At 37.9% G+C, this 20,602-nt stretch overlaps 1 protein-coding gene across 10 annotated transcripts in view; it reads left to right on the forward strand.

The window, feature by feature from the left end:
• Positions 1-19,526, forward strand: part of NFIA (nuclear factor I A) — a 535,857-nt gene extending 516,331 nt beyond the window's left edge. For all 10 annotated transcript variants that reach the window (XM_089689685.1, XM_089689684.1, XM_089689680.1 and 7 more), the window contains one exon: positions 8,483-19,526. In XM_089689685.1, coding sequence (XP_089545811.1) covers positions 8,483-8,500 — 18 coding nt within the window. In that variant the 3' untranslated portion in view covers positions 8,501-19,526. The remainder of the gene's footprint in view (positions 1-8,482) is intronic.
• The last annotated feature ends 1,076 nt before the right edge of the window (positions 19,527-20,602 follow it).

Raw genomic sequence — 20,602 nt, forward strand, 5'->3', positions numbered from 1 at the left:
TTTGTATAATGTCCCTGTGTTGGTGATGCCGTGTTTTGCTTTTTCTTCCCACAATCCAGCAAATCTCTACATCTTCAATATTTCTAAATATGCAGATTTTAGTACAGTAATCCCTGTCAATCCTGCCATGAAAGGTCCTTGCTCAGGCACTTCCTGGTATTGGGTGACAAAGCTCTGTTCTCCTGCACTGCCATCCTGCTATTTGGGCTTCCATTGAAGATTACCATTGGCCATTTCAACACACATTATGCAGGCATGGGCTGCCATCAGGAAACCCATCCTGAGAAATGCCGTGCAGCTATAACTAGAGTGCAACTTCTGGAGATCAGCAACACCGGGGTGCAAAAATGGATGAAAAATGCTTTCACCCAGATGGCCCATATACTTGCATGTCTGTTCTAGCCCCTTTAGTTCACAAGCAGCTTGACAATTTTGAATGGTTGCATGGACTGTGTCAATTGCTACAGAATCCATTGGTGCAATATAAAGCACTTAGAGCTGTAGCCGCCATGTACATAAGCAAACATTTTAATTCTTGTCTATCTGTATGTGGATACTCAGAAAGTAATAGCTGATCAGGTCTGAAGCAAGAGGGATTAAACCAGGCTATCCTCCCATGATGCAAAGTATATGCTCCTGGTCTTCTTCAGCATAATCGATGTCATGAAGGTGGGTTGGGCTGGACATACTGTATGTAGGGTTAGGGCTTATGTCCATATGGTTTGGGCTTGTGTTGATGGCATCAGTTGGAGATGCTTCTAAGACCATTCAGAATTTAGTGTCAGGTGCAGTTGACCTTCTGACCTATTTCAAGTGGGACATAGACTTAAATTAAAATGCAAAACTCATTTGAAGTGAAGAAAAGCTGGTCAACGGAGGACCATAGGGTGTCCAAGAGTAGGCAGGACTGCGTAACTACTAATCCTGTTGCATAAAAGTATTTTATTTATTTCAAATATTAATATAATGCCAACAATTTACGCAGTGCTCTACAAGCTGTACATTCACATCAGTCCCTGCAAGGATTCAGCCTATGTCTGTAGCCCTTTAAATGTCCTCGGATATTACCAACCTCTGAACTCAGGAGAAATGAAACTCCGGACACCGAAGTGTGCAAGCTAAATCTCTGAAAGTTGAATGCGTACTAGCAGTTTATACAAAGTCAGAATGACCAACAAAATATTGTAATGACCAACGAAATTTTGTAATGACCAACGAAATATTGTAATGACCAATGAAATTTTGTAATGACCAACGAAATATTGTAATGACCAACGAAATATTGCACTCTTATCAAGAAAGAGAACGACCACAAATGACTGAAGACCACCATATAAGGCAGTTCCATTTCTACAGAATGGAAACTGAATTCATGAAACAAAGAGTTGTTACAAGTGACATATAAAACGGAACTAACTTGTTCACACTTCTAAAATAGATGGATGCCAGTTAACCACTTGAGCTCCTGAGGATTTACCCCCCTTAATGACCAGGCCTCTTTTTGCTACTCGGCGCTGCACTAATTCAACTGATAATTGCGCGGTCATGCAATGCTGCACCCAAACGAAATTTACGTCCTTTTTTTCACACAAATAGAGCTTTCTTTCGGTGTAATTTGATCATCTGGGCGCTTTTTATTTTTTCACGCTATAAACAAGAAAAGACCAAAACTTTTGAAGAAAAACAATATTTTTTACTTTTCAGCTATAACAAATATATAGTAAATTCAAAGTTGGTTATAAATTTAGGCCAAAATGTATTCTGCTCCATGTTTTTGGTAAAAAAAATCCCAATAAGTATATATTGATTGCTTTGTGTGGAAGTTATAGCGTCTACAAACTATGGTATAGATACTGCAATTTACGCCATTTTTCTGCTATACAGCGCTGCGCTAGTTTAACGGACAATTGCGCGGTCATGCAATACGGTACATAAATGAAATTTACATCCTTTTTTCCCCCACAAATTGAGCTTTCTTTCGGTGGTATTTGATTGCCTGTGCGGTTTTTATTTTTTGCGCTATAAAAAAAAAGGCTGACAATTTTGAGGAAAAAAAAAACAATATTTTGGACTTTTTGCTATAAAACATGTCCAGTAAAAAAAAATGCAAAAATCAAATTTAGTCATAAATTTCTGCCAAAATACATTTTGCGACATGTCTTTGCTAAAAAAAATCCCAATACGTGTAAATTAATTGGTTTACGTGAAAGTTATAGCGTTTACAAATGGCGGGAAAGATACTGGGATTTTTAATTTTTTTTATACTAATAATGGCGGCGATCAGCTACTTATGGTGGCGATCAGGGACTTATGGCGGGACTGCGGGACTGTGGCGGACATTTTGACACTGGGGGGGAACTGACTTGGGGTCACTGACATCCCCAGTGACACCAATACAGTGATCAGTGAAAAAACCCCCACTGATACTGTACTAATGTCACTGGGGAGGAAGGGGTTAACATATTTAGAGTTTACTGTGTAAGGGAAGTGTTTTACTAGGGGGCGGGGGTGTGTACTGGACGGGGGGAGGGAGGGGGGAGCTGATCGAGGGAGAGAAATTTTTCTCTCCCTCTGCAGCTTTTCGGGGAACCGTCACAGAGCAGGCTGTGTGTAAACAATGCAGCCCTGCTCTGTGTCAGTGATTACCGCTCATCGCGGGAAAACGGCTGGTAAAAACCGGCCGTGACCCGGCGGCTGACACCTGCTGCGGACACCCGTGGGACAGGCAGGGCAGACGCGCGCCTCATGCGCGCCCCCTGTTTTGCGGAGGTCCGTTTTAAAACATTGTTTTGCCTACGAGCGCCGCCCTGCCGCCGTTTATAGGCGGTGGCTGGGCGACATGTGGTTAATAAGACATTTTTCCTTACAGTCTCTGCCCTCGAGGAGCCTACAATCTAAGGTTCCTACCTCACATGCACACAGTACTACGGACAATTAAGACAGGAGCCTATTAAACTACCAATATGTCTTTCAAGCGTAGGAGTAAACCCGTGCAAGCACGGTAGAACACACAAACGTGAAGTAGATAGGGTTCTGATCAAGGACCCCAGTACTGCAAGGCATAGGAGCTAACCACCGAGCCACTGTGCTGCCCAAGTATACCTGTTAAATGAGAAATTCAAAGATTCTTCAAAACATTTGAGGAAAAAGGAAAGAAGACGAGGCAACTATGATATCAGAAAGATACAAATACACTATAGTATTTTAAACAGAAAAGTTCAAGTTTTGAAAAGAATCAGTAGAAGAACAAACGGGTGTTCTCACATCTGTAAGTTTGCAAGAAGCCCAGCTAGGGGTCAAGCCAGCTGATTTAGCACTTGTGGAGAATATGTCTGTCTCCATATAGATTTAGTTTTTGGTGGCTCTTGATGCTCCTCAGGGCCCTTCACAAATATCATATATCTGACAGTACCATGATCCTGGTGTGCAATAAGGTGCAAGGTTTAGGCCCCCAAATAATGGATGTGAAGATAGCAGTGATACCTGTAGTAAGGGAAGAAGCTTCATGGTATTTACATCAGGAGTGTCCGGGTGCAGTCCGGGCTTCTACAGTGTATACAGATCCTAATAAAGTGTCCCTTATAGCCACGAAACGCATTGACGGTGTTGAAAATTGTTGCATGCCTAATAAATACTTTCTGATATAAATACCATGAAGCACCCTCCTTTACTAGGGGCGTCTGCTGATTTCAGCTCTGTTTTTGGGGTATAAACCTCTCATTTCAAAACTGTACACTGATAGCATTCAAGGACTTCAAAATGGAGCTGAATCATGCAAACATTAACCCCCCTGGCGGTATTCCTGAGTGTAGCTCGGGGTAAAGTTTCAGCACCACAAGCAGTAACCCCGAGCTACACTCAGGAATACACTGCAGCGCTGCTCCGGGATCCCTCCAGCACTTACCTTGTCCTGCGCTCCCGCGATGTCCACCCTGCAGTGTCCCCGGCAATGTCCTCCAGCCGATGCCGGCATCTGTCTTCTGGGTTCCATTTCCTGCGACGTCGGGACGTACGGGGGACGGAACTGGCAGGAAATTCAAAAATGCAAAAAAGTGACATTCACTAAATACACTAAAATCACATAGTATAACATTCCTGTATCAAACCATTTCACATACATTTTGTCCCGAGTGCTTTGTCCGGCGCCCTGCCTGCATTTTTACTGTTCTTATTGCCTGGAAACTGAGAAACGTCCATGGCGTCCAAAAAGCGACCCGTTAGGTCAAAAGTGGTTTTAGACCGGCTAGAGAACAGCGATAGTAAATCAGAACCACTTGCAGAAATGAGTGATAATGATTCGTGGGGGAAATTCCTCATCAGACACTGAAAACGATTCTGCGACTTTGCTCAGCGATGTGCGAACTTGGTGCTCTATTTCAAATTTCAGTGTTTTTGGTTTGATTATATTATTGAATTAAATGTATTATTATTATATTATTATTTTTTATAATTATTTATTATATTTTAATTTATGATTTCGTGTTTCAAGTTTTATCATACCCGGGATGTTTACTAGACTCTTGTTCAGACAGATTTCAGTGAGTTATTCCTAAGAATTACAGGCCTACAATAAAAAAACAATTTATTTCCATGCAAAAAAATGTACCGCTTTGAGCACAGAAATACTGACAAAATCAGACCGCTAGGGAGGTTAATGATCGCTTTTCCCTTATGGCAAGGTGCTCCATGCTGGAAAAGACAATGTTCGTCGCCAAACTGTTCTTGAATGGTTGGGAGAAGTTGCTCTAATATATATAATCAGACCCCTAGGGAGGTTAAAAAACAGCTTGGCTAATTATTCTTACTATTGCTACATCATTTACCGGCAAATTTAAGATACGATTTTGCCTAATCTGCTCCCTACGTTCACTCCTCTTTGTTAGGATAGATGCTGGCGGCCTCTAGCTATGTGTCATCTTGGACCTTCATGGTTCCTGAAATCCAAGGTGGACCAAATGATAACACAGCCCAGCCCAGGTTTTGTTTTTTGTTTTTTTAACTGTCCTACTTGGCAGACTTGGAGTGACTCAGGAGGTCAGGGACTGCTAAGACTCTTAGCCAGGGCCAAGTTATCATGGGATTCCTGGCTGTTGAAGATGTGACTACACATGTCATCCAGACAACAGCAGCTAGCTGTGCAATCAGAAAGATGTCTGGAATTCGGACCCGAATGCACATGTGCTGCAGAAAGGGGGACAGGAGGAATGAAATAACCAAATAATGTAACAGGAGTCCTGCAAAAGGTAATAATGTTGTAGGCATTGGGTAAAAATAGAATGGTTTATTGAGCAACGTTCGGCTTTTAAATGTATGTATACTCCAACAATTGCTCTTTTAAACATACCATTGAAAGTGTTTTGGTATATCTGTGCAAAAATATACCTGTCGATCCTGCCAGAAATTGTGTGAGCTCCTAACTTCCTAGAATGAGCTGACAATGCTGCACTGTTATCAGTCCTGCCTGACAGTCTTTCTTTCATTGCAGTCACTCTTTCAATGGGTCACCAAACTTGGTTTGAATGTTCTTTTATTTGAAAGAAAATTTGGTAGTGGGTTATTTTTGCTCTTTGGTTTTTTTTTTTTTTTTTTGCACAATTGTTTTTTTGTGTGTAGCACCTTTCTTTTGTATTCAACATTTTGCATAATTGTTGCCTTTGGGTCATATTCTTTTGCAGTATTTTTTTTTTAATTTTATTTTACATGTTTTATAGTAAACATTTACATAATGCCTCTTCTATATAAAATGTTTACATATGAAAACCGCATGGAAATGTAATGGAATCTGCAGCTCTTCCTGTGAATTGTGTAAAAATAACAAAGTTGTGCTAATGTCCCTCTCCATAAGGTGGTGAAAGCCATTTTCTGCCACAATCATTTTTTTTATTTAAAATGTCATTTTAATACTTTTTTTGGCAAACAATGTCTGTGTTTTGTCTTGATTCTGTTTTTATTTTTAATAGAAGATATGCCCCTTGAGGGTTAGGGACTGATGTGAATGTACAATATATATGTAAAGCGCTGCATAAATTGACGGCGCTATATAAGCACCTAAAATAAATAAATAATAGCGGTACATAATTAATTTGTATTTTATTTAAATAGAAACCTCTGCGCTAAAGGATATAATCCCTCATCAAAATACAGCTGCCAACACTTACACAATACAACAATACAACAACTTACATAATATAATGACAGTGTATTACTCAAAGAAATAAAAGTGATAAAGTGAGTCCAGAAAAGAATAATTCTCCAAAAAGTCCTCCAAAAGAGGTACAGTGCTGTATAGCTCTTTTTAAAAACACCCAGTGACACCAAATCCATGCAAAAGGTCAGCAGCTTACAGATGACATAGACCTATGCTATAATGCGCCTTTAGTGTTGTTCCGGCCACCCTCTTGCCAAAAAGATCGCCCGTGCCGCAATCTTTATATCCAACAGAGTTACTCGGTAGTTCTCAAAATAAAATCACAATGCCGGCCCATAATGTAAAAAACTGTATGAAAATATTTTATTACTTAACCACTGCCCGACTGGCCGTTGCATATAAACGGCTGGACGGTGGCAGTGCAGGGTCGGGTGGCCGTTTATAAACGGCCTCCCCGCCCCTGCTTGTGCATGCTCCCTGGGAGCGCGCAGCACCGCGATCCGGTGCCCGCTGTGTTCTCCGGACACAGTGAAACACCGATCGTCGGACGGGACCTCTGTACGAGGTCCCGACCATGTGATCACTGATTGGCCAATCAGTGATCACATGCAAAGTAGTAAGCAAGATGTCACTTGTGATATCATTGCTTACTACGTGTGAAATCTGTGAATGATCACAGAGGTCACATGGTACAAGCCTATTCACAACAGGCTTGTACCATGTGACAAGCTGTGACCAATCACAGCTCACACAGTACTTCTCAATGAGTGCAAGAATGCACACAGAGAGAAAGAGAAATGATTGCTTTTACATCCTATATGGGTGTAAAAGCAATGTGTAAAAAAAAAAAAAAATCTTCATCACCCCCCACAAGTAGTACAGTGTCACCATGGTGACACTGTACTGCTAGGGTGACAGTATGTAAAAAAAATTAAAAAAATAAAAAATAATAATATTAAAAAAAAAAATGTAAAAAAAATGTTTAAAAATTATCATTTTTGGTATAAACTAATTTGGATTTTTTTTTTACTAAAAAAATAACAGAATAAATTTTGGCAAAGATTTATAATGAAATATTATTTATTTGCAAAATTTTATTAAAAAAAACACTTTTTTTCAAAATTTTTGGACTTTTTCATTTACATAGCAAAAAAAATAAAAATCCCAGCAGTGAATAAATACCACCAAAATAAAGCTTTATCTGTCTCAAAAAAATGGTAAAAAATTCATTTGGGTACAGTGTTGCATGACCGCGCAATTGTCATTCAAAGTGTGATAGCGCTGAAAGCTGAAAATTGCCCTGGATAGGAAGGGGGTGAAAGTGTCCGGACAGAAAGGGGGTAAAAGTGTCCGGTCTAGAAGTGGTTAAAACAAGGTATTGCACTTCCATTTCGAAGCAATTGATACGGCCAGATAACGCATCATATCACACCATAAGAAGTATTCCCGTGGGCCGCTCAAAAGACTGTCCGGTCGTCTGCAATTGTCGCTGTTTTTTTTTATTTCAAACATTTTTCAGTATAGAAAATAGATATCATTTATATAGTATTTATATAGTATATAGTAGTTATATAGTAGTACCCCACCCCTTCCTGCCAAACCCCAAACATTGTACAAGCATCAGTAAAAATTAAAAATTAAAAATATTTAAATTAAAAAAAGGAAAAAAACTCAGACAATACATACAATTTTAATTAATTGAATATTTCTGCACATTTAGTCACATATTTACAAGTAAAGTCTAGCCCATTGCTATCTGTGCATACACCTTAACATGTTACTGTAACTTCAAAAGTCATTTTCAATATTTTTTTAAAATCTGGAGGGTTCATTAAAATAATAGAAAAGTGCAATTCGCAATCGAGATGAAAAGAACAGTAAAAATAGAAAAATAAAAACAGTTGTAAAAATACAAATAATTGGAATATGCAGCGCCATAAAACAAATGATGAAATCTCAGCATGAAGAATCTAGTACAATAATGCGCTTACTAGATTCTTCAGGATTTTAAATCAAGTGAACATCTGAAGTTCCTGCTATTTGTGTACATCTCACATATGTTCAATCCACAGGAACTTTTTTTACTGGGTTTATTCTTTTCATACCAGATTTTTTATACTCAAGGTGTTGATATTATGTTCCAGCGATTATGCTGAGATTTCGTGTTTAACATTACATCATTTTTTTTATGGCGCTGCATATTCCAATTATTTGTATTTTGATCTGAGGTGCTGAGGGTTGCCTCATTTGCTAGCTGCCGATATTTTGTGTTTTGCGCTCACTTGCCTTATCTTTAGTTGTAAAAATAATCTGTATTACTTTTTGTCATTACAGTCCTGGTACCTGGGATAAAAGGTCATGGTTTCCTATCGCCCACCCGACAGACCACCTACCCCTTCTCATCTCTGTAACATTTGAAGAAACCAACGACAACTTGGCCTAGTCACTTGGCGCCAGAGGAAGGGGAAAATCTCACAGCAGAACAGCATCGAAGAAGAACTACCATAAGTGGTCGCATGGCAGATTCCATCATTAAGCAGCCTTATTTCTTTTACTTTCATTTTTTTCCTCACTTTTGGGGGTCTCAAGAAAGTTCCCGATGGGAAAAGTTGGGATTCACAGCATTTGAAGTGTTTTCATTGGTAGCATAAATATTAGGTGGTTCCAGGTAGCCTTAGGCCGATTTTTTTTTCGACTTGCTATAAAAACACTCTCATTGTGAAACCCGGCCTTTTTTTTTTTTTTTTCAAAGCCACTCCTTCTGTACATCCACAGTTGCGACCCTTTCGAGGAGTTCTGGTGGAACAGTCCCTATAAAGGAAGATAAAATAATAATGAAGCACTCTAATATACAATGTACCATATTAGTGAATACGAACTTCTACTAGTACTACGACCACACTACATTTATTTCAGAGACCGTGGAAATCAACCCAGTTGTGGTCTAGTGCCTCCACTGTTTTTTCCTATTTCGAGTGCTACTACACTTAAAAGGATTTGTGAGAAAAAAAAAAATCACAATATGTGTAAAACTAAACAAGGAAAAACTGCACCTTTTTAATATTTTTTTTTTATCGTTTAACCCAGTGCGGAGGTGGCAAAAATTATATTACTGGACACGACTGCGACAAACTGTTTTGCGTTAACATATCACAAAATGTCCACCCTTCTTTCTGACAAGGATTAGTCACATCCATCACCCACCAGGAAACTGTTAACATTTATTTTCATCCGAGTTGCAGAGCAATGAAAAAAAAAAAGAAAACAGTCCAGGACTATTATTACTCATGTAAGGAAAAAAAAAAAATATGCTGCACTTGCAAATAAGCTTTTTCTGAGACAAATTTTCAACAATTACGCAGAAATGGGGAAGATGGTCTGTATTGACAGAAACTGACAGGAACAAATCAAAACAATCATATTTGGATTGATTAAAGTGCAATTTCATTGGATAGGTAAATATCTTTGTAAGATAGAGATTGTTGAAAATTCTATTTTTGTTTTCCAAGTCCTACCACCCCAGGACTCTAAACTATCGGGGTTAAAAAAAAAGAAAAAAAAAAACAGCCTTGCAAAAGAAAGGGGAGCTATTTTTGCTTTTTATGTTTTTTATTGTTAAACTTGTATCCCTTAAAAATGAAAATGTAAAAAAAAAAAATATATTATAAAACATAATGGTGCTTTTACCACAATATGTTAACTACATTAAACGCTAAGTAATCATTTTTTTTCTGTTATCAAAGCACATAACTAAAAAAAAAAAAAATGAAATCATAGTATCTGTTAATTTTATAAGCTAAAGTCACTATTAGTGGGTATGCCAATTCAGTCAAATGTCACATTTCCCAATATAGGATTTAGTCAAATGCCTCAGGATCTTTATAGATGTCCAGATTTTATCCATATGATTTTTTTTTTTCATCACTTGTATCCTCTGGGCTTCAAACACAGATTGATCTAAGGGTGGGGGGAGGGAAAGTCGCAGCATTTGCTGAAAAAAAACAAAAAAACAGTAAATTGGATCGTAGACGCTATGTATGTTATGTACTAAAAAAATAAAATATTAAAAATAACAAAAAAAAAAATCAAAACCTAAATAAACAGGATACACTTGATTTATTTTCTACAAGACAGCGGAGCATCCCTTTGCTTCGCATGCAACTTAAAGGTGGTTTCCTATACTATACATATATTATATACTTTCTGCTTGGCACATTTGTCAGTCAGAAAAAAAAAATCTCTGCATGTTTAGTGTTAGTAATTCATTTTTATATACTTAGTAGGATAAAGTAGAGTGCATTAAGACAAGACATTTTAATCCCTATTCCAGGCACTTGCCTTTTTTTTTTTTTTTAACCCCTACCCCCATGCTGCCAAAAGAAGGCCCACTTGTCCCTTTTGGCAATGAAGGAGTTAAACTGTGTGTGTTCAGTCTGTTTAGTCCTAATTAGGGCTTTTGCTACTGTCCTATACAATCATGTCCACGAAATTCTTGGGAAGACACTTTGCTCCTCATTTTATTTTTATTTTATTTTTTTTTTTTGTAGTTATTTTTTATTATTTTTTTGTTTTGTTTGTAATGCTTATGGGTGATTGGGAGGACCTTGGAATGTATTTGCAATACGTTGGAGAGGCCTCTCAAGCATCCAATAGGTTAATTTGCACGAAGATGAAATAAATTCCATATCAATGTGCCTTTGCCCTGGATAGCGATTATTTGTGGAATTGTTGCACATGTTCCTATATAGATAGTGGGGGAGGGGATTCCCCAGACACACGTTTCTGGAGACACTTTTTTTTTTTCTTGTAAATGTGACTTTTACGTCAGGCATTGCAGGCTCCACTTTGTAGATATAGATTTTAGTTCAATCCCACCTGTAGGAGTAGTGTGCTTAGTCTTGTAGTGTCTGTGCTATTTTGCGTAGGAGATCAGTATTTTGGGGGGATGTTTGCTGCATTGTGACAATTTATTTAGTCTTCCTTTTTATTTTTTAATTTTCCCTGATCAATGAAAATATGCAATACCTGCTTATATCATGTAGTCAAAGCTTAGCAAATTTTATTAGACTTTGTTTTTGTTTTTTTGTTTGTTTTTTTTTTATTTGACCAAAGTTGGTTGGTGCTGTACTTGACGCAGTATGTTAGATGTTTAGTCATCGTACCTTTGTGACTACGAATGCACATGCAGGAGGGGCTCTTAGAGAAGCAGTCAGACTGTGAAGCACTAAGCTGTACCCTGCTTTGAGCAATTTTTTTTTTTTTTTTTTTTTCGTGTGGTGTGTGTGTTACAACCGTTCCTATCACAAGCAAGCCTTAAAACAAAAAAAAAAAACAAAAAAAAAACCTGAATTCCTTTTCCTTAGATATCCCACACCCAATTTTTATTAGCAGACAGCAATCAATTCACATCAACAAGAAAGAGGTCATAATGCCCATTTTTATATGCACGTTTTTAAAAACTTCCAACTTCTGAAAAAAAAAAAAATGTTTACCGGTTTCTCTCTATTTAAGAAAAAAAAAAAAAGAATAGATGAATAAAATGTTTTTGGGATTTTTTCATATGTATCTGATATGTGGTTGAGTAGTTGTATCGTGTGTGCGTGCGTGTGTGTATTAGTGAATTGTGTCCATTTTGTGTATCCAGCATCCTTTGCCTTCCCTATAGCACTTAGCTGGGCATTACCTTATGACATATGTGCACTAAATAGCAGCTTGCAGTGCTTCACAGTGAAGGGAAATAAAAGCCTAGACAAACGTTTTGTCAAAATCCTTGCTATAAGTCAAGGCGTTACCAGAAAATTGGTTGTACATACAATACAAATGCACCCTTTTATAAACCATACAAACTAAGCAATAGTCTTGGGCAGTTGTAGCTAGGTTTTGATTTTTTTTACTTTTTTTTGTTTTTTTTTTTTGTTTTTTTTGTGGATTTTTGTGTGTGTAGTAGACATGGTTGCAAAGAGAGCATAACTGCCCACTCAGATGAGTAATTTGTATGTTGTATAGTTTTAATGAATACACTGATTTATTCTACCCTATTTTATAATGCAGGTCTTTTGTAATGTTGTTTAAATGAGGACAATTTTCTGTCGACTTAGCCTTGCAGATTTTTTCTGATTGTTTGTTATAAATGGCAGCATTTTTAGGATTTTTTTTTTGTCATGGGAGGGTTAGGTTGAGGGATTTATTATTTTTTTTTTTTTTGTTATGCTTCCGGAAACTGGATTTAAGTTAAAACTTTCCCGTTTCCTGTACGTATGTATTTAAATACAACTTTTTTTTCTTATTAGTATAACATTTTCCTATACTTGAGAAGTATGGGCCACTAAATAACCATTTTAAATGGACTTTACAGGTATACTGTATTATTTTCTCACTAAAAAGTCTGACTCTTACATTAAGGATTTTAGAAGACATGTTTAAAGAAAAATTATTGAAAAAAAATGTTTTAAAGGCTTTAAAGCATTAAAGGTAGTCAAGGATGTTGAACAACAAAATTGTGTCAAGTATTAAAACTTAAGTTAAATTTTGTTACTTCTGCCATCATATTAAAAGTACTGCAAGGTCAAAGGTCATGTCTGTTCAGTTTTAAAAAAGATTCTAACATTTGACAAACGCACAGTAACGCTAGGTGTGCAGCATAAAATAGACACTACATTGTTGAGTAATATAGCATTACATACATGAAAAACATCAAATTATACAATTCAGTGTAATTAAGCTTTGTGTTTATTTAAATTGACTTTTTTTAAGTTGCATAAATAAGAATCTTCCTTTAGAGTATATAAAGCAGACTTAAAGTTCTGCATAAAACAACAATATAATAAACATGAGTAGAATCAAATCCGTTAATATAGCCCATATTTTATATATTCATTTTATAATTTGATTCCTATGTTAAAATTTGCACTCAATGTTAACATTTTTCTTGATTTATAAGTTTGATTTTGACCAGCCAGTTAGGCACACTATTTTAATAATGTTTGCAATGCACAGTAATAACACAGGCCTGCACTAGCCAACAAAGTATATCTGTTCTCATTTCTGAGAAATTTGGTTATTTTAAAACTCCTACAAAGAAAAAATAAATGATAACATTGAATATATCTGTTCACTTGCGTTCTGTAAGATAAACAAGATATATCGACGACATTCAAAAGATAGACATTTATCAGTTGTAGTTATACTGATATTATTGGCATGAAAAAATGTATTACAGCCAGAAAAATATAAACTAAATCAGAAAAGTGTAAAAGTGCGATTTACGTAAAAGAAAAAAAAAACTATAACTATTTCGATAATTAAATAGAACAACAAAAATGCATAGAATAGAAAATACATAACAATAGATGCCTTTTCATAAAATGAGATTATGTTTACATTTTAATAATGACATTAAATGGTGCAACAGCAAATTGTACATTGCACCACAGAACTGTTAAGAGTCTATTGCATTGCAAAAAACAAGTCCAATCTTATGACCGATGTGTGCATCGAAACAGAAGCTGTGATAAGTAGAACACTACAAAATAGGTAGACGTGGCAAGCTCTACCTTTAGCGCTGCCGTTCATAAAGTGGCCTTTTATTTTTTTCTGTGATCCTAAATGCACTTTGCTAATGTAAAGAACTGAAAAAAAAACTGTGCATTGGAAAATATTCTCAAAGGGAGGATGATTTGCAGTGCTTACGTTACCTTTTATTTGATGCCTGCACCAGTAGATCATTTCTTTTTAGGACAATACACCGTTCAGGTTTATTCTTAGGTTCTCTGGCATTATAAGTTTGTTTCTATGCTTTTGTTGCTGCACATCCCAGGCCAGTCCTCTAATATTTCACTTTTTTTTCTTTTTTAATGACAAAAATGAGCTACACTGCTGCCCATCCCTTAAAGTGTATTTTATTTCTCGGTATGTAAGAAGTGATGGACCAGTATTTCAGAAACGGCACCCCAGGAAAGCACCAAAGTTCTCTTTGGCCTGGCGGAGCAAATACATCATTACCGTGTGTCTGCAACAGTTGTGCCATTACCTAGGTGTCTTAGGTCTCTCCTTGTGATGTTAAAGTATATAGGGATGATTTATTAGAAGCCTCTGCATGCAGAGGCCTTCAAATAACCCTCACTGGGGCAAAGAGACTACAGCCTTGCCCCCACCTAGCCTATAGTCCAGGATTGACTGTTCCAGCAGGGCGAGCAGCAGTTCCTCTAGAGCAGGGGTGTCAAACTGGCGGCCCTCCAACAGTTGTGAAATCATCATGCCTCTGACTTTGGAAGTCATGCTTGTAACTGTCAGCCTTGCAATGCCTCATGGGACTTGTAGTTTGGCAAGACCGCCAGTTTGACACCCCTGCTCTAGAGATACTCCTGCGGCATGAGGGAATAAACAGAACTGATTGGTCCCACCTTTAAAATGAATGCCTCCAGTGAAAGATACACTATAGGCATTGAAACATCACAGTATCCAGTCTCCCCACAGCAATATGCAGACCCCCCAAGGCTGGTTTTATCGTAATCTAATCTTTTTATCTTTTTACCTTTTGCAGCTTGTTATGACAGTGTTATATGCATTCACAATTTTTTTTTTAGCTATACAAAGAGCAAAAAAGTTGCTTCAACTTAACAGCTCATTTTATGTGGTGATATGTTTAAATAATGAACAATATAGATTATGCAGTGGGTCTCTTGTGAGGATTTTATTTTGAGCTAGGAGGGGTGTTTGCAAGGCCTCTACAGAACAAAATTTTTGTAAAATCATTGCAGGATTGTTTTGGCAGTTTAGTGGAAACCATTTAGATGAACTGCCATCATTTAAAGGGCTTAAAAAGCTAATGGGGCTTAATTTTAAGACCTTGTACAATGGAGTATTGCATATTGCAGTTGACCAGATTTTAGCTGTCATTGTCTAAACACTTAAACATCTGATTGGTTTCTATGGACAAATCCCGATTTGTCTTGAACCTCACTGTTTGAGACCGACACGGCAGCTGTTTGTGTATAGCCGACTGTCGCACATCATAATAATCAGAATGGGCAACAGTGCCATTGGTATTCGAAAGCCCAGCCAATATTTATTTTTGAGGGGAGGGGGGGGGGTTAGTCTTTATTGCTGCATTGGTCACCAGTTGGGGAGCTCAGCCCCTCCACTTTCCATCCTAAGGCAAAAAGCAACTGGAAAGCTTTCCAATGGACACATTGTTGCTGATTTACTAAAGGAGAAGATCATAGTAGTAGGACATGTCCACTTTGCCTACGGAAAGTTCAATGAGCTTAGTGAATGTGGGGAAAAGAAAACCCAATCAGGAGAAAGAAAAATTAAAAACAGGATTTTTTTTGCACATGATTGGATGACTGTGGTCAGCACATCTTCACCTCATTAACAAAGAAAACGTGAACATTTCTTTGCTCTGCTCCTTTAGTAAATCAGCCGCATTCACAGCAATAAAAACACAATTGGATGGATTTAGTAAAACTGGAGCACTCAGAATCTGGTGCAGCTGTGCATGGGAGCCAATCAGCTTCTCACTTCAGCATGTTCAAGTTCTTTGACAATAAAACCTGGAAGGTGATTGGTTTCTCCAGTTTTGGTAAACCCCCCCCCCCCCCTTTGTTTTTGTAGCACGGAGAAGGGTTAGAACCTCCTTAAGATTTGTACTGTTATCTGGGTTCCCATAGGGAAGATTTCCCCTCGCTATCTGTCCCAGTGGCGCCATGACACAGGAAGTGGATCTCCCCAATGGGAACACAGGTAGCAAAAAAGAAACTTGATTAAATTTTTTTTAATTGGCGTTTTCTCAAGGCGTCATTGAGCTAAAAAAGCAAAAAAAACTGGCAAGTGGAGACTTTGTTTTTAGTAGTGTGGAAAAGGGAACCTCCATCAGCTTTTTGTTTGCCTGTGCTCCTACTGAGAAAACTTGACCTACCTTGTGCAATAGGAGGTGAAAACTTGACTGAGGTTCTAAGCCTTCCCCATCCAGTTTAAAACATAAAAAAAAGTCTAGCCTTGTCCAGCTTTGGACTTTAATTTTTCATGCTAGCATTGAAATATTCAATAAAGTATTTATTTATGTTTTTATTGAACCTTGCTATAACCTGAAGGCTGTTATGTACCATCTAAAAGTGCGTCATGATTGGTTTAGAACTGTTTTTTTTTAAATGTTTTAATGAGAAGTACACAGTGCTAAGGTAGTCCAACTGATGGATTAAGATAAGACGTGACTAGTTAGGCTGCGTTGAGGCCTTCTTGGATGCAAATGCATAGCAGTGTTTATCTGCATGAAAAAAAAAACTATGCACTACCCTTTCCCAAGACCAGATACGATCAACTTTTTGGTAGCCTTTTTTTCTTTCTTTTTTTTTTCTTTTTCTCTTTAATTTCCGTTCAGTCGGTCCTAGCCTTTCTCAGTTGTACTTAAGAAAATGCCAGCTTTAGGACAGAATGACATATTTGAAAAAAAACCAGCAAAATAACCGATTTACGAAATGTAGTGCCTGTGAAACCTGTATTATATGCTCTTCTGAAATAAGAAATTTATACACCGTGAGCCTTTTGCTATCAGTCAAAATCTTCTGATGTAAAATAACCATACAATAATTATGCATGCAATCCCATACTGCTTAGTAACCTCTACCAGTACTACTTATGTTAGTTTGTTTTCATTTTTTTTGTTTTTTTGTTTTCTTTCCGGTTATGTTCATGCCCAGTAAGCTCTAATGTATGTCAACAAGAATGCAAATTTTCATCTTTCTTTTTTTTTTTTTGGGTGTTTTTCAGTATTTTGGAGATATATATTGAATTAAATTCAGTATTACTTCTGACGTTTTTGTCATTTTTCTTTTTCACCAACATCTTAGGGGGGAACTGTATTGTATCTGGGTCACTGTTACAAGTTAAAAATGCAAAATATTTCAAGTGAACCTGGGCTTTGCTCATGCAGGACAGGTTCATCCAACTGCCACGCTTCCCAGCTGCACATTCTCACCTTTCCTTTGCTCCCTTGTCGCTCACTTGTAGTGAAATTGAAATATCTGGTATTTTGGGAAATGGGGGTGCGTTATTATTATACGGGATTTATATAGCGCCAACAGTTTGCTCAGCGCTTTACAATAGAACGGGAGACAACACAGCAACAATACAGTTCAATACAAGAGGGAAAGGAGGGCCCTGATCCTGGGAGCTTACAATCTAGGGGCATTAGACTCGCTTCCTTTCTTGCACCCACATGGCAGGGCTGTTGATTGGCCTCATGGGGGTTGAGAGAGAGTCCTCAGCCTTGTGCCAAGTCATGACTTTGGGCATATGGTTTCTTCTATATCGGAGTGGTGGAAGAGTGAAAGAAAGGCCTAGTATGGGCAGTTGGAGAACGTGGCACTTAAGTGAAGCTCTGTAATACAAAAGCACAGGTTCACTTTAAAACCAGGAGAATTTGGGCTGAAACAGTGAGACATCATGTTCCCTGTCTTCACACCAGAAAAAAAAATCTTTAAAAACAAAATGTAGTTTTCCTCCACGAGTTCTGCATATACCATACATGTAATGTTTTGTTGTGTGTTTGAAATCAATGATTATACTCTGTACAACCTGGGCCTGATTCATCAAATATTTGAAACTATCATTACACAAATTGCTCCTTTGCTGTGTTATCTGTCCATCTGGCCTTGTAGGCAAATTTGTCTAACTGTTCCAACAAGTAGGGAAGACCAATCCATATTGCTCATTGGTGATCGAGGCCTATTGTGGCGACTGACAATACTGTTTAGTACAAAACTTACAGTTTGATATACAAAGATTTGTAGGGTACAGAATTCTGTATTATATAAATGGACATCATCACTGTTCCAATCCTCGGCTCTGACATTTTTGCATTTTATTTTACGGCCAATAACTTTGTTCACCTTCCCCATTAGTTTTCATTCCCATTATAAGATTACATTTAAAAAAAAAAAAAACGGACAATTTTTATTGAATTCGATTTTTCCAAAATAAAGATTACACCGTAGCTCCATAGCAAATTATATTTTTTAAAGAGTACTTAAAGTATCCTCTGCAATGGGCTCATAAAAAAATTTACATTTAGCTTTTTCAGAATGAAGAACTGCAGGAGTTTTGAGTCATAAACAACTGAACTCCTGAATCCTAAAATTTTGGAAGTAATTTATCAAATCAAATTGTAGCTCTTAATGTTTTCTATTTTGTTTTAACCAGCCTTTAAAAAGAAAGTTCAAGTGTAAAAAAAATGACAGCCTATGCACATGTTTTCCTGAAAATTCACATTTGTTTAATTTATTTTAGTATTTTTCCCTTTTTTGTTTGCTTGTTTTAGGATTCCCACATCGTAACTGAATTAAAAGTATCACAGATTCATTTTTCCAATTACTGAAAATGTATGAGTTTTAATTATTTCAGTATTTTTTCCTTTGCTTGTTGTAGGATTCCCACGTCATAACTGAATTCAAAGTATCACAGATTCAGTAAATCATAAAAGAAATGTAATACAGAATCCTCCCATGCTATTTGCTTGTATTTATGTAGCAATTGTACCACTTTTAGAAATTCATGACACTTTAACTTCATGACACAATTCTACACAATACTGGCACAACATGAAACACTTTTAGAGCCTTTAAAACCACTTTACATAATTGAGACACAAATTCCCAGAATCCATCAACCTTGTATAGTACTTGTCCTTCCTTTGTAAAAAGTCAGACACTCTATACATTAAGGCCACAAGTCAAGGGTGTAGAGAGAGCAGGTGAAAATTTGGGAAGGGAGGGAGGACGAGGGTAGATCCTTAGAATTTTAGATTGCGGTAGGAATTGAGTAATTGTTTGCTTTATTAGGTGGGCTCTATTTGGCAGTCGTGGGAATCTCCAGACCCCTATTTATTTTATCTTTTTTTTTTTTCTTTTTTTAATTTCTCACTGAAGAGAGCGTTGCAGACAAGCTGGCTCTTAACCATGTTAAACCCTTATCCTTGTGTTTAATTAATCGCCCCATAATAGGTGTTTTTATGATCTTCAGTTCAGCCCTGTGTGCCTGTGTTAATAGTCACTGTTTTATGAATCAGGCTCTCTGTGCCTCCTTTTACCATGTATTGACTCATGCTTGTTATCATTTTTTTTTTTTTACTGTGTTCTGTGAAAAAAAAAATAGAAAATGAAAAAAGAAAAAATGTAATTGGTTGCGAATCACTGTGGGCATCCATTTTTATCCAACTAAATCTCTGCAGGTTTTTTTTTTCAAGCTGGTGTGTGGATTAGTTAACTCTTGTACAAAGCCGTTATTGCAACCAACTCTCACAATACAATACAATTACTGGAAGCAAATACTGCATTTCCTATGCAACAAAAAAAGAAAATAAAAAAATTGCTAATGCTAACTTTGTTGTGCTGGTGTTAATTTTATGCAGATTGTTTGTTTGGTTGGGGTAAGCAGCAGACAAGTTCAGGGCTCAACAATTGAGGAAGCAGAGAAGTTGCTCAAATAGTTCTGCTTCAGTTCCTGCACATGTTTAAATGATTTCTTATCACCCGATGCAGGATGTCAACACATTTTAGGGGATGTTGGATACATGTTTACAGACCTTTCCCTATGTAGCCATAGGAAACAGGGTCCACTCCATGTTATGTCACACCCAGGGGCGGACTGACAACTCATGGGGCCCCAGGGCAATAGGGGATCATGGGGCCCCTGTTTCCTTGCCCAAACTCAAAAAAGCCTATAAAAAAGGTACCAGGGGCATCTCATGGGGCCCCCTACTGACTCCGGGCCCTCGGGCAGTGCCCGAATTTCTAAATGGTCAGTCCGCCCCTGCTGGGGATACAGGTGGAGCCTAGAGGGCCAAGATCACGTCTGGTGGTCTACTGATAGAGAACTCCAGCGATAGGATTTCCCTGCCGTAATCCCCGGCTCAGCTCCTGTCCGTCGGGAAGGTTTGGTTGTGGCAGTGCCCGAATTTCCAAATGGTCAGTCCGCCCCTTGTCATACCTGCTCTGGGTTACACCTCCTAGGTTCTCAGGAGACCTTTATCACAGCGGAACACAGAGAAAACTTGGATGCTGGAATTGGCCACTGTTGCACAAAGCAGATTTCCAAAACCAGGGGTCTCCAAACTATGGCCCTCCAGCTGTTGAAGTACTACAAGTCCCATCATGCCTCTGCCTCTGGGGGTCTTTCATGTGGCTGTCAGAGTCTTGAAAGGCCTCATGGGACTTGCAGTTCCTCAACACCGTCCCACCCTAGATTTAACAGATCATGTGATCCCGTTTTGGAGATCTTTAACCTCTTCACGCCGGCCACACGCAAATGTGCGGCCTCCCGGCATCTGGGCCTTGACGCCGAGCAGCCGCACATTTGCATGCAATTAACAAAAACATATGTGCTGAGAAAGTGCACCCTGCGCACTCCCAGCACACCTGTCCGGTACTCACGGAAAGGTCCTGATCTCCTCTTTCA

Source organism: Staurois parvus, unplaced genomic scaffold, assembly GCF_062004578.1.
Source record: "Staurois parvus isolate SC_StPar_1 unplaced genomic scaffold, SC_StPar_1.0 ptg000491l, whole genome shotgun sequence".
NCBI classification, from domain to species: Eukaryota; Metazoa; Chordata; class Amphibia; order Anura; family Ranidae; genus Staurois; species Staurois parvus.